Below are 16,086 nucleotides of genomic sequence, written 5' to 3' on the forward strand. Positions count from 1 at the left end.
GACACATACACCATGTTTGTTGAAGGTAATTGATCATGTTCATGAAGATCTGTCTTTGGGCCTGAGTCTGTTCTGTTGACAATGAATCTTTTCAAAGCATGGTAAGAAGGCTGGGTGTGATGGCACATGTCTTCAACCCCAGCACTTGGGAGGTAGGAGAAAGTGAATCTCTCTGATTTTGAGGCCAACCTGGCCTACATAGAGAGTTCCATTACAGCCAGTAAGAAACTAACTCAAAAAGTGGAGGAGGAAGACATAAGAATGAGAGAAAGAAAGGGAGGGAGGAGGGAAGGGAGAAAGGAGAGAAGGAAGGAGGGAGGGAGGGAGGGACAGAGGAAGGAAGGAAGGAAGGAAGGAAGGAAGGAAGGAAGGAAGGAAGGAAGGAAGGATAGAATAGAATTATCTTAACTACAGCTTTAGGGGAAAAGTCAGTGTGCATCTCCCACTCAACCTTTTTTCTTTCTTTTAAAAAAGTTTATTTTTTTTTTTTAAATTTTATATGTATGAGTTGTATGTGTTGGATCCCCTGGAACTAAAGTAACAGACAGCTTCCGTGTGAGTGTTGGGAATTGAACAAGGGTCCTCTGCAAGAGCAGACAGTGTTCTTAATAGCTGAGCTGGCTCTCTGGCCCTTCTTTGATGGTTTTTGAATTGATATTGGTGATTCTACTTCCCACATATATTAGAGTTAACTGGTGTTAAAGTTGATATTTGATGGATGTAGCACTTAAGTTGAGAAGGACAGAAATTTTAACAATCTGGCATTTTCCAGCCTGTGTGACAGCTAGCTGTTCACTTTACTTAGCTCCTCTCTGATTTATTTTATCAGAATTTTCTGGTTTTTAAGATGTAAGCCTAGAATATATTTTGTTATTAAACTTATTAAATATTTCATATGATAAATGACTAGTATGATAAATGACATTATTTTAAGATTTTGTTTCCCAAGTGTCTGTTCCTGGTGTATAGAATATTATTTATTTTTTACTTTATGTGTATAGGTATTTTGTATGCATCGTTGTCTTGCTTACACCTGTGGAGGACAGACAGGGCATAGCATAGGGTTCCCTGGAACTGCATTACAGACAGTTGTAAATTACCTTGTGGGTGCTGGGAACCTAACCCTGGCCCTATAGAAAAGCAGCCAGTGTTCTTTGCCACCGAGAGCTATCTCTCCAGCCCCATCCTCACTGCTTTTGAATTGTTCTGTTTCGAGCACTTACTGGGTTTTAACCCGGGAGGAATCATGGCAGACTCAACAAGTTGCTTTTGAGTATATATGTTACTTCACGCTTATATCAGAACAATACACACAAGCAGAAGCTAAGTCCTAGAGGTCATAGCCACTAGGCTCACAACCAGAGTACCTGTCTGGCGCAGGGCCACTGCTCAAGATGTCTCAAGATTCCTCTGGATTCAAGTGGCAAGCCCACCTAGATCTCCTGTCTTTGATGTCTGGTATGGGATTTGGGGTGGGGAGGGAGTCTCTCAGCTTAGTGCACTGGCTTCTCAGGCAGAGAGGAGTTCATGCAGTCATGGTGGGCTCTGCTTCTCAGTCCTAAACTGGTCTTTAAATACCTTGCTTATCACACTCTGCCACACATGCACACTCTTTTTCATTCTTATCTTTAGTTGGTCCTATGTTAACAGATCTCCTTCCAGCCAGGCTTCTGCCTGTTTGTTGACATCCTCCTTACATTTTCTCTAAGTGGCAGAGTTCCCGAAGGTGAGTTAAGTTTAAATGGTTATTACCAAATGGCTTTTCCAGCGTATTTGTGCCCCATACACTTTCTTAAGAAACACTGGACAGTACCTTGAGCATAGCCCCCTCAAAGCCACAGGAACACACTTCCTCCAACAAAGCCATACCCCACTCCAAGGCCACACCTCCTAATAGTGCCACTCCCTATGAGCTTATGGGGGGGGGGGCAATTACATTCAAATTGCCACAGACCCATTAATACAGTTAGTTCCTTATGTTGTGGTGACCCCCAACTGTAAGATTATTTTTGATGCTACTTCAAAACTAATTTTGCTATTGTTATAAATTGTAATGTAAATGTCTGTGTTTTTCCGATGGCCCCTGTGAAAAGGTCCTTTGACCCCACAAAGGGGTCATGCATGACTCAAAGACTGAGAACTGCTACTATTCTATACTGTGTGCTAAGCCTCTTCTCTCTCATGCTTGCTTGTCAGTGGCCTCTAAAGTTTGTCTTCTTGCCTTAAACACAACAGGTAAGGTCTTTTAACATGTAAATACCCAGGGCTGACTCTCCAGTACTAAGACAGTTGTACTTATGGCTTGGATCCAAAATGCCCATGATAGGCTAACGTATTGGCAGTGTGCTGTTTAGTCAGAGTAGAGCAACTTTGGGAAGTAGAGCCTAGTGGGAGGAAGTGGATTACTGGGAGCAGGCTGTTGGGAACATTATTCCTGGCTTCTTCCTGTCCTGCTATCTGCTTTCTAGGTGGCTATGATACGAACAAGCCACAGCTGTGAGCTTCCAACCACCACAGGGTAGGAGCTCCTCCTGCTGCCAGGCTTTTCTGCTATGATGGACTTGGATGCCTGAAACCGTGCACTAAAATAAATGTGTCTTCCCTTAAGTTGCTTCTGTTACATATGTTGTCTCAGTAATTATAAAAGTAACTAAGATAGAGGGACATGCGTAGGAAGAGTTTTTCCGTGCCCCAGCAGCCAATCCCAAATAACCACACAGAGACCTAATATTAATTTTATAAATGCCAGGCCAATAGCTTAGGCTCTTTATTAGCTAGCTCCTATAATTTATATTAACCCATTTCTGTTCATCTGTGTGCTGCCCCAGGCTCATGTATGTACTTCCCATGATGCTCACTCTGTGTCTCATGGTGTCTCCTCTTACTTGGCCCTTCTTCCCAGCATTCTCTCTGCACCAAAAGTCCTGCTTAGCTATCGGCCAATCAGCTTTTTATTGACAATGAGAGCAACCCAAATTCATATTGTACAAAACTATTCCGCAGCAGACATAATAGGGTACCTGCTCCCCTACCAGCACAGCACTCCTGCTGTTTATGCTCATGTGTTATCACAGGGTTTTATCTCTTCTGTGAACTCCCTGTCTTACTCACTCTTCTATTGCTGCAAAAAGACCCCCATGGCCAAGGCAGTTTATAAAAGGAAGCTCATAATTCCAGAGCACTAGAGTTCGTGACCATCACAGCAGGGAGCGTGGGAGCAGGCAGGCAGCGGTGGCACTGGACCAGTAGCTGAAGCTTTCATATTGAAACAACATCCATAAAGCAGGAGGGAGGGGGGGGCCAACAGGAAGTGGAGTGGGCTTCTTGACCCTCAGAGCCTACCTCCACTCACACACCTCTACACATCCTAATCCTTCCTAAGCAGTTCCAGAAAATGCAGAATAAGCATTCAAATATGAGTCAGACCACCATATTTCCCCAAGGCCAGAGCCAGTCTCCATCTTCCTGTGAAACCGGGTAGGGATACAAAGGGTTGTCCCATGGCTGTTAAACGAATGAATAACCCAGGTGGAACTCTGTGAAACAAGCTATCAAAGACCTCATGGCTTTATTCCGAGAATTAGGTGTGTCTGACACTCAGAACATTATATTTATGTGGCATTGCCTTTATTCATCTGAAGCATTTTTTTGAAAGGCATTCTTTGTTTTCATTCCCCTGTCTCCTCCTTTGGCCTCATTGACGCCTCAAGGGGAAATCTTTGATGTGAGACAGGCTGGAAGGATGAACACAGTGGCCAGATACACACAGGGAGAATACACAGAGTAATGATAAGTACCGTTGCCTCACAAAAGCAAGGGGTAGGATGCGGTGAAGTTTCACAGTTGAGTGGGTGTAGGTGCGGCCTGTCAGTGTCGCCTGGGTTTGCATCGCTTTTCTTGAAATCTTCTCTTGAAACTCCTTCTCTTTATTTTATGTCTTTAGTTTGTGTGTATATTGGGGTGGGGGTGGCATGTGAGTTTGAGTGCCCACAAGAGGGTGTTAGATATCCCGGATCTGGAGCAGCAGCAACTGTACTGTAAACTGGAAGCGAATGCCCAGAAGCAAACTGATCCTCAGCAAGGACAGTGCGGACTCTTAACCACTAAGTCATCTCTCACACCCGAAAGACCATCCTCTCAACCACTGCAACTGAGATCTTTCCAAAATGTTCCACATTCTCATAGCTTTAAGAGTAAATATCAGAATGTATTATTGTTAAGAAGGCAATGGAGTTGTCATGACACACAACTGCCATGTCAGCCCTCAGGAGGCTGAGACTAGGGGATCTCTGTGAGTTGGAGGCCAGCCTGGTCTACAGAGTGAATTCCAGGACAGGGATATGGTAGTGAGACCTCATCTCAAAACAAAACAATAGCTGGGCAGGGTGGCGTATATCTTTACTCCTAGCATTCCAAAGGGAGAGGCAGGTGGATCTCGATGAGTTCAAGGCCAGCCTGATCTACATAGTGTATACCAAGCTAGCCAGAGCTACCTAGTGAGATCCTGTCTCCAAAGGTGGTGGGGGTGGAGGGTTGGGCATGGTACATACTTGTCATCAGCTTTGTAATCTGTCATTAAAACGGTGTGATCTCGGTTTTCGATTTATTTTTCTGTTTCCTCCATCCTACCCCTGCCTGTGCTAGGGACAAAATCCAGGACCTTGTGGCCTGTGCATGATAGGCAAGCACACTGAGCCATGCCCCTGGTCCTTGGTTTGTTTGTTTGTTTGTTTTTTCAAACAGTTTTACTATGTAGCCTAGGCTGACCTAGAATTTACTAACTTCCTGCCTCGACCTTCCAAGTGTTGAGATTATACATATGAGCCACCATACCCACTTTTAAAATTTTGTTTTCCCAACATTTGTTTTGAACTTTTTATACTGACCCAGAGTTGTAAAACTGAGAATGGTTCCCACATTTTTATTTGTATGTTTTGTTTTCAAGACAAGGTTTCTCTATGTAGCTCTGTCTGTCCTGGAACTCACGCTGTAGATCAGGCTGGCCTCGAACTCACAAAGATCTGCCTGCCTCTGCCTCCTGAGTGCTGATATTAAGGGTGTGCACTACAATACCCACCTTAAAGATTTATGTATAATTTTATGTGTAAAGGTGTTTAACTGAAATTACAGGTTGCTGTGAACCTCTTTGTGGCCCCAGAACCAAACCAGGATGCTCTGTGGAAGCAACAACTGCTCTTAACCTCTAAGCCATTTGTCCAGCCCCCAGCGTCCACATTTTTAAGGGGCTAGAATGAAAATACAAACGAAGGAAGAATGTTTTATAATACTTTTTTAGAAATTATAGGAAATTCAAATATCAGTGTGCATATCATTTATCACTTATTTCCATGTTGCCCGAGGCTGCTTTCACTCTGTAGGGGTGGTCCCAGACACCCCTTTGCTAAGCCCCAAATGCTTAATGTTTTACAGAAAGCCTGCCAATCCCTGATTCAGATTTACCAATTGATTTTTGTGTGGTTCTGGGATGGAACCCAGGGCCTTGAAGAGAAGAAAAGCATTGCACAGTCATGACCCTTCTCTAGTTCTTCAAGGATTAAGATTACCTGTTGTTTCTACACTTAAGTATGCTAGTGGTTGTTTTACTTTTTTTTTTTTTTTTTCTGAAATGGAACCCAGGACCCCTCACATTCAAGGCAGGTCCTCTACCCCTGGGCTGTATCCCCCAAGCCCTCTGCTTCTAGAGCCAATCACAGGAAATTGCAGGCTTGGAGTGAGAAGAGACAAGATAATGAAGAGTTCGGTGCACTGAGCTTGGTGTGTAGACAGAACTCAATAAACAAGGCAATGAAAATTCCAGACATTTTTTCACACAGGGTTTTGCAAAAAAAAAAAAAAAAAGACAAAGACTAGCTTGGGCCTGCTGAGCCTGGGGCTCACTCCCTGGTTCCTGCAGTCTGGAAACCAGCTTTTCCCAGAAAGGATTTTTAGCCAAAGAAGCAGAAAAGGCCTCCAGGAAACTTCATTTTTTCCACAGCTTGTGGCTTGGCTGACTCAACTTCTGCCTTTCCCTAAGTCACAAGTTTGTCTTCTTCTTTGGAGGAGGGTGGAAGCCCTCACTCAGGCCTCCCCACCCTCAGTCAGGCCCCACTGGGATGGGGTGAGTAGCTGGATGGTCAGTTTGTGCTGTTATAGGGAAGTTCCCACCCTTCCAGTCTGTTGCATGGGATGTTGGGGCTAGGAGACAGCTGAGACTAAGTTCTTAGTGGGCCCTGTATCACCAGTGGAACAAAGCTGGAGGCATTTCCTGGCTCCAGAAGCAACAGGTATTCATTGCTTCCTCTGGTTTTTTAGACTCCCCTTCTTTAGTCAGCCACTCTCTGCCAGACCCTATGTGGGATGCCAGGATGCTGTCATGAACAAACAAGACTATTCTGCCCTCACAGGGACCCATGCTCCTCCTAGCCACCTCCATGTCTCCCTGAAAATCCACATGACCCTGAAGACTGAAGACCCCTCCACATAAGCAAAGTGTCCACTTGGGGTGTCATTTTCAGTATGCAACCTGAGCTTCTTGGTGGGACTGGAACACTGCCTCTGTTGAAAAGCAGACCCCTCACTTGTGCCCACAGGGGAGGTGAAGGGGGGCTGGGTGAGAGCCCAGCATGTCTGCCTGCATTTCTTTTCCTGTCAGGCTGCCTTCCTACCCAGCATGTAGGCATTTCACCCACTAAAAGCCTGCCTGTCTAAAAACAAGAGTGCTCTAATCACTTTAATGGCATTCACACAGGAAGCATCTTTACTTCAACTTTTACAATATCCTGTTCCAAAGCCTCCAAACGCACCAGAATTTCTGCAGTCCTTGTCCCAAACTCGTGGATTCTGAGAATAGCAAAGCCTCCCATCCTATCAACCCTCACCCCAACCACCATCAGACAATGGTCTCTGATGTCCTCACATACCCCTGCCCAAATTCTTCATCTATTTAAACCTAAAGCTTATGTCAGTGCTCTGAAGATGGACTTGGGACGTCACAAAACCCCTCATCTGTGGATGGAAAAAAATAAAAAAATCAAATGAGGACTCTCCTAGGTATGGTGGAGAAGAAGGTTTATCGTAGGTATCTAGACATTGTAAATATGGGAAAGAGATAGGCAGAGGCATCTGGAAAAGTCCAGAGTGGAATGGCCTGCAGACTGAAACTGCCTACGTGGGAAGAGGGGCCCAAGGGAGATCCCAGAGCCAGAAGCCAAAATGCCAGGAAAGCAGGAACAAAGAGCAGTTGCCTAGAGAGGGTAGGAAGCCCAGCCCCAGTCAAAGGACTAGAGAGTTAAAGGTGAGGGAGATATGTAAATCAGGATGACTCCTAAGAAAGCCTGGAGAATCTAGCAGCCAGGGTCTGCTTTAATATGGTAAATAGGCACCTCAGGTAACCACTCATCTGGGATTTGAGATTTAACAACCTGTTCTCCCCAATCTCCCCTCTGCCTTTGACCATCACTCTGCCTGATGAATGGGCATTGGAGGAAACTCGGAGCCAGGCTACAGACCTAAAACTCTAGTAATAGAACCTAGCCCATGGGACTTCCTGTCTTTTCCCTCTACACGGTGCAGAGTTTGGGTACATCACCAACCAAAAATCTAACTGGGATACATCCGTGGGTAGGGAGGCTTAGAGTAAACCATAGAGAGCGGTGAGGTCGGTGGTGGATGAAAAGAACATGAACCCCCATATAAAGGGGATGGTTGCTGTGGAGAAGTACACCCTTATTCCCAAATCCTCCTGCCTCAGCTTCCTGAGTGCTGAGATCACACCCAGGCCCCCAAATCTTAGATAAGCTAAAAACCAGAGCTGGTTATGTAGCCCTACTTTATGAGGCCTTGAGTTCAAATCCCCGTACTGATTGAGTGAGGGAATAAGAGGGGACTAAGAGTTTAAAATTTATGTGAATTCTTCCGATCTGAAATGTTCACAGGAGTGCATTCTGTAAATGTTTAAACAAAGTTTAAGCCAAAACGGGAATGTTCTTAAAGTATGCTGCTCAATAAATGCTGACAGGAGCAGGGGATAAGGGTATGGTGGGTGACAATAGGTAAAGCCCCATCTTTACAAACAAACAACAAAACGGGTGACAAAGTAGGGGGAGTGTAAAGGGTGAGACTGGAACCTGCCCTGTGGTTTCGAGGAACTGGAAGAAGACAGTGGAAGAGGGTTGCATGGGGGCAGGTGAGACAGGAAGGCAGGCTTGGAATTGAGTTCTGAGTGTCACCAGCAGCCAGGGTTGGCTCAAGCAAAGTTTACTTAACCTGTTCGCGTTGTTGCTAAGTGATGAGAACGTGGGGTCCACTAAACTCATCTGTTTCCTCCCGTGTGTTTTTGACATTTTTCCACCGCAAAATTCTTATAAAGTTCGGTTGGTCTTCAATAAAAGGCGTGTCGCTGTCGCCTAACACAGCATGATAGCAGAGGCATCTGAGGGCCCATGGCCCCACCATAACTGTGGCGCGTGCATCAGTCATGGACCGCTCCCCAAACCCGCGCCGACTCGGTCTTCAGCATGGCGGCCTGGGAAGCTGGGGACCGGACCCAACCAGGGATCGGTTGCGGGACCACCCACACAGAACGCAAGCTGACCCGTTTACCATACAGCGGTTCAACTCCACCCGCGCATAGTTCTGGGGAACTCGGGCCCGCTCCGGCTCCGCCCCCGCCTGCGTGCCAGGGCTCCGATTGGCCAAGCGACCCCCTAGAGGGCGTGGCCGGAGAGTCGGAGCGGGGGAGTCGCGGGCGGCGCGTGGGTTGGCGGGCCAGAGAGGAGGCGGTGCACAGGGTGCGCGGGTCTGCGGGGTGCGCTGGTCTGCGGGATGAGCAGGTCTGCACCGGAGGTAAGCGGGCTACGGCACCGGGAAGCGCTCCCCTCCCACCCTCAGCCGCGGGGATCGACATCTGGAACTCCACCGGAGCACAGGGTACTCGCTGCTAGCAAGTAGCTCCTTGGGGACTCCAGGGCCACTGTCCCCGAGATGTGCGTGAGCTGTGAGGGGGGGGTCCTCCATGGGGGGTCTCTTCCCGCATCTTGTCCCACGATGTTCCGGGAGGCACTACTTGGCCTGAGACGCTTTACGGGTGGGAGGGACAGAGGGACGGTTCTCGCTGGCCTCTGATTGGGAACCCTGAAGAGATTTGAGTTGGCGACTCTTCTTGTAGGAAGTTACTGAGCTGGGCCGGACTCTCCTAGGAAACACCTGAAGTGCCAAAGCCCGGTCGCCAGGCCTCAGTAGGAGGGCAAACGGCACTCTTAAAATGCCTGCACAGGCTTAGAGGGCTCAGGCCTTGGAATTTGCTCACAGCTGATATCGGACTCGGCAGGTTAGAGGCCTCGGAGGAGGGGCGATCAGTGCTAGGGTCAGGATCCCTGTGGTCTGTGTAAGCTGAAGTACCTCACTTGCTGTGTGGCCTGCCCACGTCAGCCCTCTGAGCTGCCTAGAGTGGCCAGGCCAGTCAACTGAGCACTGGGACCTGGCCAGCCAGGCCGCGCCAAGGAAGGAGGGGTTTGGCATCCTGGCCTGCGGGGTGGGACGGGCCACCCTGCTTGGCTGGTGAGAGAAGACAGGAAGGTCTGGCAGTAGAAGAGACTGAGCACTCTGGAGTTTAAGAACTTCTGATAATGGGTGTGCTGGGAGAGGGGGTTGTGTGTTTTGTTTTATGTGGAAGAGGGCGCGCCTCTCAGGGGTCATTGTCCCCTTTTCATCATGTGAGTTCTCTGTGTGGAGTTCAGTCACAAACACCCTTACCCTGTGAGCCATCTTGCCCCATTACGTTTTCTTTCTTCTTTTTTTGGGGGGGCTGTGTTTGTTTATTTTTGGTTTTTAATTTTTTTTTTTTGAGATAAGATCTCACTGTATAGCCCAGACTGACCTAGAACTCCCTCTCCTCCTGCCTCATCTACCCAGATGCTAAATATTACAGGTATGCGCCCTAGGTCAAAGTTACTCTTCCTTGCCTCCGTGTTTATTTGGAAACTTGGCCACTAGCAGAGGTTCTGGGGTGGTGACTGTGAAGGGACATGGTGCTTTTTGTCCAGGTGAGTGTTTGTGGGGACTGAGTTAGGTCAACCCTGCTATGTGCCTAGCTAGCTAGCTAGCAGAGAAAGTGGCACCTAAGGGTTCATTTTCCTTATTGTTTTTCTGGAAAAGTCTCAGTGACTCACTACCCTTGTAATAACTTGGGAATGCTCAGACTGGCCTGTGGGCCTGCAGGGTGACCCTACCTGCCCATGTTCCAGGCCCCAGACCTCTCTTAGGGGCTGTATGCAGTGAGCAGAATATAATAGGTTCCATCAAAACAGATGTGATTGTTAGTATCCATGAGTAAGATGCCTTGTGCATTCTATGTATGTCAATGGTCAACAAACCTTTTCTACAGGGGGTAAATATATTTTCTATTGTGTTAGCTTGAATGTGATTGTATTTCACTAAGTTAGCATTTAGGAAGGCTGGCAGCGGGTCAGATTGGGTCTGGATTTTTAACTCCTGATTGTATCACACTTTCTCTTGACTATCACATGTTTCCCAGTGATGGATGTTTGAGTTGCTTCTGCCTCTTGGCTTTAATAAACACACATAAGAATATCATTATTCCTCCTAGTCCCTTTAGAGACAGACCCACAGTGGTAAAGTTGTGTGTATGGTAACTCTATCTTTAGTTTTTTGAGGAGACTTCAGGTTGTTTTCCATAGTAGCGATGTCATTTTTTTTTCAAGATGTGTTTGTTTATTTTATGAGTGTATCTATGTGTGTGCAATGCAGATCCCTTGGAACCGGAGTTACAGGAAGCCGTGAGCCACCTGATGTAGGTATCAGAGTATCGGGAACCACTGAGCTACCTCTCCAGCCCATAGCTACATCATTTTACATTCCCAGAAGCAGCACATGCCTCTTCTACTTTTCCCACACTGGTACTTACTGGCACTTCTTTGATGGGAGCCTTCCAATGGACATGAGATCTCTTCCTGCTTTTACTTGTAGTGTGGAACGTTGTATGGCTTCTGTGTAAGTGACATTCAGATGTATGTGTCATCCTAGGGTGGCTCACCTGAGTCCATCAAGTGAGGAGAGCCTATTTCTGTTTTTAAGATTTATTTTTATTTTTATTCATGTGTCTGTGTGACTGAATGCTACATGTGTGTGAATGTCTTAGAAGCCAGAGAATGTGTCAGATTCCCTGAAGCTGGAGTTACAGGCAGTTGTGAGCTAGGCACTCAATGTGGATACCGAGGTCCAAATTCCATCCCCAGGAAGACCAGTAAGTGCTTTTAACCACTAAGCCCTTGCTTCAGCCCAAAACCAATTTTTTATTATTTGTTCTGCTCCTACGAGATTTAGCTATCTCCGCTGCTCAGAAGCTACTGCCCCTGGGCCGTTCTGGCCTCTGTAAAGTGAGATGTTATCCACATTGACCCCTAGCATAATGCCTGATGGCCATACTGGCACATTAAGGGACACAGTTTGGGTTTGTCAGATTGTCCCTCAGACAAAAACTGGTGATCAGGTGGCAGAATAGCTTGGGGCTACAAAGTTTGCTGCCAAGTGTGTATGTGCCCCACACATACACAGACCAGGGCCTGACTGTGTGTGTCTCAGCAGTGGTAAGAGGTCAAATCACTAAATCACTCTTGCTTTCTCCCAGCAAGTAAGGACTGAGTCTCAAAGATGTTCATGCACAGGACACCTTACTGTGTGCATGGCCCAGCTTTAAGAATTGTTGGTAGAGCCATAAGCAAGAAAAAGGGTTCTATTCTGCTGGAGCTAAGCATTGAGTGGAGGCAATAGAAGGTTGCATGCAGTAACTAGACAGGGAAATACCAGGGTTGTGTGTGTGTGTGTGTGTGTGTGTGTAGGCGTAGGCCGAAGATTGATGTCTGGTGGCTTCTTTGATTGCTGTCCACCTTGTTGTTTTTTTTTTTTTTTTTTTTTTTTTTTTAAGGGGGGGTTGTTCTGAGTCAGGATTTCTCTGTGTAGCTTTGGTAAGGGTCCTCTTATCTCTACCTCCCCAGAAGTAGAATCAGAATCATAGACACACCACACCTAGGGCTTGTGTATGTGTGTGTGTGGGGGGGGGGTTGGTTTGGTTTGGTTTGGGTGTTTTGTTTTGTTTTGTTTTGAGAGAGGGTTTCTCTGTATTGCCTTGGAGCCTGTCCTAGACCAGACTGGATTCGAACTCACAGAGATTGATGCCTGTCTCTGCCTCCCAAGTGCTGGGATTAAAGGCATGTACCACCAATGTCCAGCCTCACCTAGGGTTTTACCTGGGACCACAAGATCTATTTGGGTCCTTATGCTGGTAGACAAGCTCTCTACCAAATGAGCAATCCCCCCCAGACCCATGACTAGGTCTTAATAAAGTATTATGAAGGGAAAACAAAACAGGATGGTATCTTACAGAAAGGGTTAGTAAACTTTTCCACAGTGGTCCAGATTGTCAATATTTCAGGGTTTATGGCTGTATGATTTCTGTCAGACTTAACTCCATCATATACTGTATACATGAATTCGCAAGGCCGTGTTACAATAAAACTTTATTTATAAAAATGGCTCTGGGCCAAATTTGACCTCTAGCCAGTTTGCTGTGCCTGGGAGAAGGTTCCTCAGATGAGGAACCAAAAAAAAATCTAAGCTGGTCACAGACCAGGGCCAACATGGGATGGCCTGTTCCCAGTGAAACAAGATGATACCTTGCTGTTGTGGAGTCCCATGCTGAGAAGTCTGTTGTGTATGAAAGAGAAGGTTCAGCCGGGCAATAGTGGTGTACACCTGTAATCCCAGCACTGAGGAGGCAGAGACAGGAGGATCTCTGTGAGTTCAAGGCCAGCCTGCTCTACTGAGCAAGTTTCAGGACAGCTGGGACTGTTACACAGAGAAACCCTGTCTTGAAAAGCAGGGAGGGGGGGGGGGGGGACAAAAAACAGGAAGAGAAAAAGAAAGAGAAAGCTCGAGGATGAAGGCTAGGAGCTTGAGCCACTAAGTGAATGGTGCTTCTGATGATGGAGACAAGGTAAGAAGGCCCAGGAAACATTGAGGTCAGTGTTGAGTATCAGAAGCTAATTTGATGACTGGGTAGGTGAGTGGCTATCCATACCTAGAGCTTAGTGGAGAGGCCAGTCCTGGATGCGTGGACCAGGATGTAGCCACTTCTGTGAATCCTTCAGTTCCGCTGGATGTAGAAGGGTGAGTGTGGACGGTAGGAGGTAGTTAGGGTATGATGTAAAGCTACCAATGTTTACTGCCTAGTACATGAGCAGAGAACCCAAGTGGACCTTACATTTCACAGAGGAGGTCCTGTGTGAGCTCCCTCCAACTAACCATTAGAGTCTGCTCCACCCATGTAAGATAGAGGCAGAGGGTTTTCTAACTTGCTAGGGACTGTGTAAGGACTAAATGAGATGAAGCTGCCCTTGGCTTAGTGGTAGTACTCAGTGCATGGCCTCTGAGATGCAACGGTGACCTCCAGCCACCCCAGAACCATCGGCTACCTTGGGAAAATGAGGGATCCCAGAGTCTATTTTTGGTTTGGATCCCAGATGCTCATAGTGTTCAACACACAATGTTCAGTGTGTGCACCCCCATTCTAACCACAGACTGTCCAGAATAGCTGATGGGAGTTGGAGACTCTCTATTCCGGCTTCCTTGGTCCTAATGCATGCCGGAGGTGTGCTCTACTTCCAAGGCTCGCTCTTCTTGCAGTTAACTGTTCATGGCTGTCTTCCCGCCACCATCTGCCTTCCACATGCATCCTGATGGAGAGTCTCCTTCACCCACCCCAGCCCCCAATTATTTCTCCCTCTCCTTGTGTCAGGTTGGCCTCAGGAGCACTCAGTTTCTGTGCCTCTCCGGGAGGCTGGGTAGGCTTGTGAGGTACAGTGGGATAATAGGCTTGTCTGCGTTGGTGGGTGAGTGAGGGGGGGGGGGTGAGCAGTGTGGTTCCAACCTCACAGGCAAGCTGATAGCCTCCCTGTCTGCCTCCTACAGCCTAGACACTGAGAAGATGGTGGACCACTTAGCAAACACAGAGATCAACAGCCAGCGGATCGCAGCGGTGGAGAGCTGTTTTGGGGCATCAGGACAGCCACTGGCCCTACCTGGCCGGGTGCTGCTGGGCGAGGGGGTGCTGACCAAGGAGTGCCGTAAGAAGGCCAAGCCACGCATCTTCTTCCTCTTCAACGACATCCTGGTGTATGGCAGTATTGTGCTTAGCAAGCGCAAGTACCGGAGCCAACATATTATTCCTCTGGAAGAAGTAACGTTGGAGCCACTGCCAGAGACCCTGGAGGCTAAGAACCGCTGGATGATCAAGACAGCCAAGAAGTCCTTTGTGGTGTCAGCAGCCTCCACCACGGAGCGCCAAGAGTGGATCAGCCACATTGAAGAGTGTGTGCGGAGGCAGCTGCTGGCCACGGGCCGCCAGCCCACGACCGAGCACGCAGCACCCTGGATCCCTGACAAGGCCACAGACATCTGTATGCGGTGCACACAGACGCGCTTCTCGGCACTCACCCGGCGCCACCACTGCCGCAAATGTGGCTTTGTGGTCTGCGCTGAGTGTTCCAGGGAGCGTTTCCTGTTGCCACGTCTCTCCTCCAAGCCCCTTCGCGTCTGCAGCCTTTGCTACCGAGAGCTGTCCACCCAGAAGCAGAGGGAGGAGGCCAAGGAGAGGTGCAGGGGCTCTCCAGGGCAGTCTGCCTACCTAGGCGGCACTGTCAGCGGAGCATCCAGTGGCGATGAGGATGACTCTGATGAGGACAGAGAAGGCGACTGGCCCAGCCAGGTGGAATTCTACACTTCTGGCGTCTCCTGGTCAGCCTTCCACAGTTGACCCTCACCTGCAGGGTGTCTGCACCAAGCCAGTCCCTGATTTTGCTGGGACCCCTGCCCATGCCCCTGGACATGTGACAGGTGACTGTTCCAGAGCCATTACTAGTGCCTTTCTGCTAGACAGCAGCCTCCTAGGCCCTCTTCTACTTGTGGTCAGATAATTGCCTTTCCATTTCACAAGGCACAGAACCAGGCTACAGCCACAGCCCTTGGGATTAGACAAGGCCAGGTGCCCCAAGCATTAAAAGACCAGGGTTGAAGAGGGCAAAGGGAAGACCAGACCTGAGTGGGGGTCCGCTCTACTCTGAAGCTTGACAAGCATAACATATACCCAAGCAGGAGGCCTGTATACCCACCACCATGCAGATGTCACCATCTGACCGCCGGACCCTGCCAAGCTGGATCCCAGACACACTGTGTGCCCTTCAGGCCCAGATGAGCTGCAACCTGAATTCCCTCAGCCCAGGACAACCCATCAGGGTATCTGCCCTGTCAGCCGCCGCCAAGTGTCTGGTGCCTGCTTGTCCGGTCCCCATCTCTATCTGCGGTCAGTAGAAGTAGTGTTTTCCCATAGGACTCTGGGTTTCAAGGACAGAAACCCTATCCAGACTGACTTACCAATAAAAAACAAAAAAGGCAAAAAGCAGCTCTTTTGGTTGTTAAGTCTAAAAAGAGTACCCTAGCTTCAGACACTGCTCAACCAAGGGTAGATACCATGGCTAGGGACAACTGTCACTGACACTGCCACACTGGGCATTCCTGGAAAGGCCTCCCACCCAATGAGACATTCATGCCACATTGTTCTGCAAGAACAAAGCCACATTCTGTTCTATGATAGCCAGCCTGCTTGCCTCCCTTGCTTTTCCTTTGAGACAGGGACTTGTTACACAGGACTGATAGAAACCTGACCTCCTCTGGCCCCGGCCTCCCAGGCATGGACCTGGCTTATGGATGTGGGCCATTTAAGTGGGTGCTAAAGGAAGCCAGGCTATTGTCTCACACAGCCTGATCCTTCCAGGGTGAAAGGCCCTTCTGTGTAATCCTCTGCACGACCCCTGCAGATGGTGCCTGGGAGTCAGGGAGCAAGCCACTAGCCTTGCATGTAGAATAGAGAGCTTCCAGGCCCTTCAGAAGCCTTCTTTAAAGCTGTTTGTGGCGGTTCATGCCTGTAATCCCAGGAGTTAAAGAGGAAGGATCAGGAGTGAAGCCAGCCCTAGCTACATAAAACCCCTGCCTTGAGAAGCCATGCTCTCTACA

General features: G+C 48.2%; 1 protein-coding gene across 1 annotated transcript; it reads left to right on the forward strand.

Moving 5' to 3' along the window:
* Positions 1-13,946: 13,946 nt before the first annotated feature.
* On the forward strand, positions 13,947-15,472 carry Plekhf1 (pleckstrin homology and FYVE domain containing 1). The gene has a single exon (XM_051207329.1). It carries the CDS (start codon positions 14,003-14,005, stop codon positions 14,828-14,830), a length of 828 nt encoding a protein of 275 aa, XP_051063286.1. The 5' UTR covers positions 13,947-14,002; the 3' UTR covers positions 14,831-15,472.
* Positions 15,473-16,086: the final 614 nt, after the last annotated feature.

Source organism: Phodopus roborovskii, unplaced genomic scaffold, assembly GCF_943737965.1.
Source record: "Phodopus roborovskii unplaced genomic scaffold, PHOROB, whole genome shotgun sequence".
Classification (NCBI taxonomy): domain Eukaryota; kingdom Metazoa; phylum Chordata; class Mammalia; order Rodentia; family Cricetidae; genus Phodopus; species Phodopus roborovskii.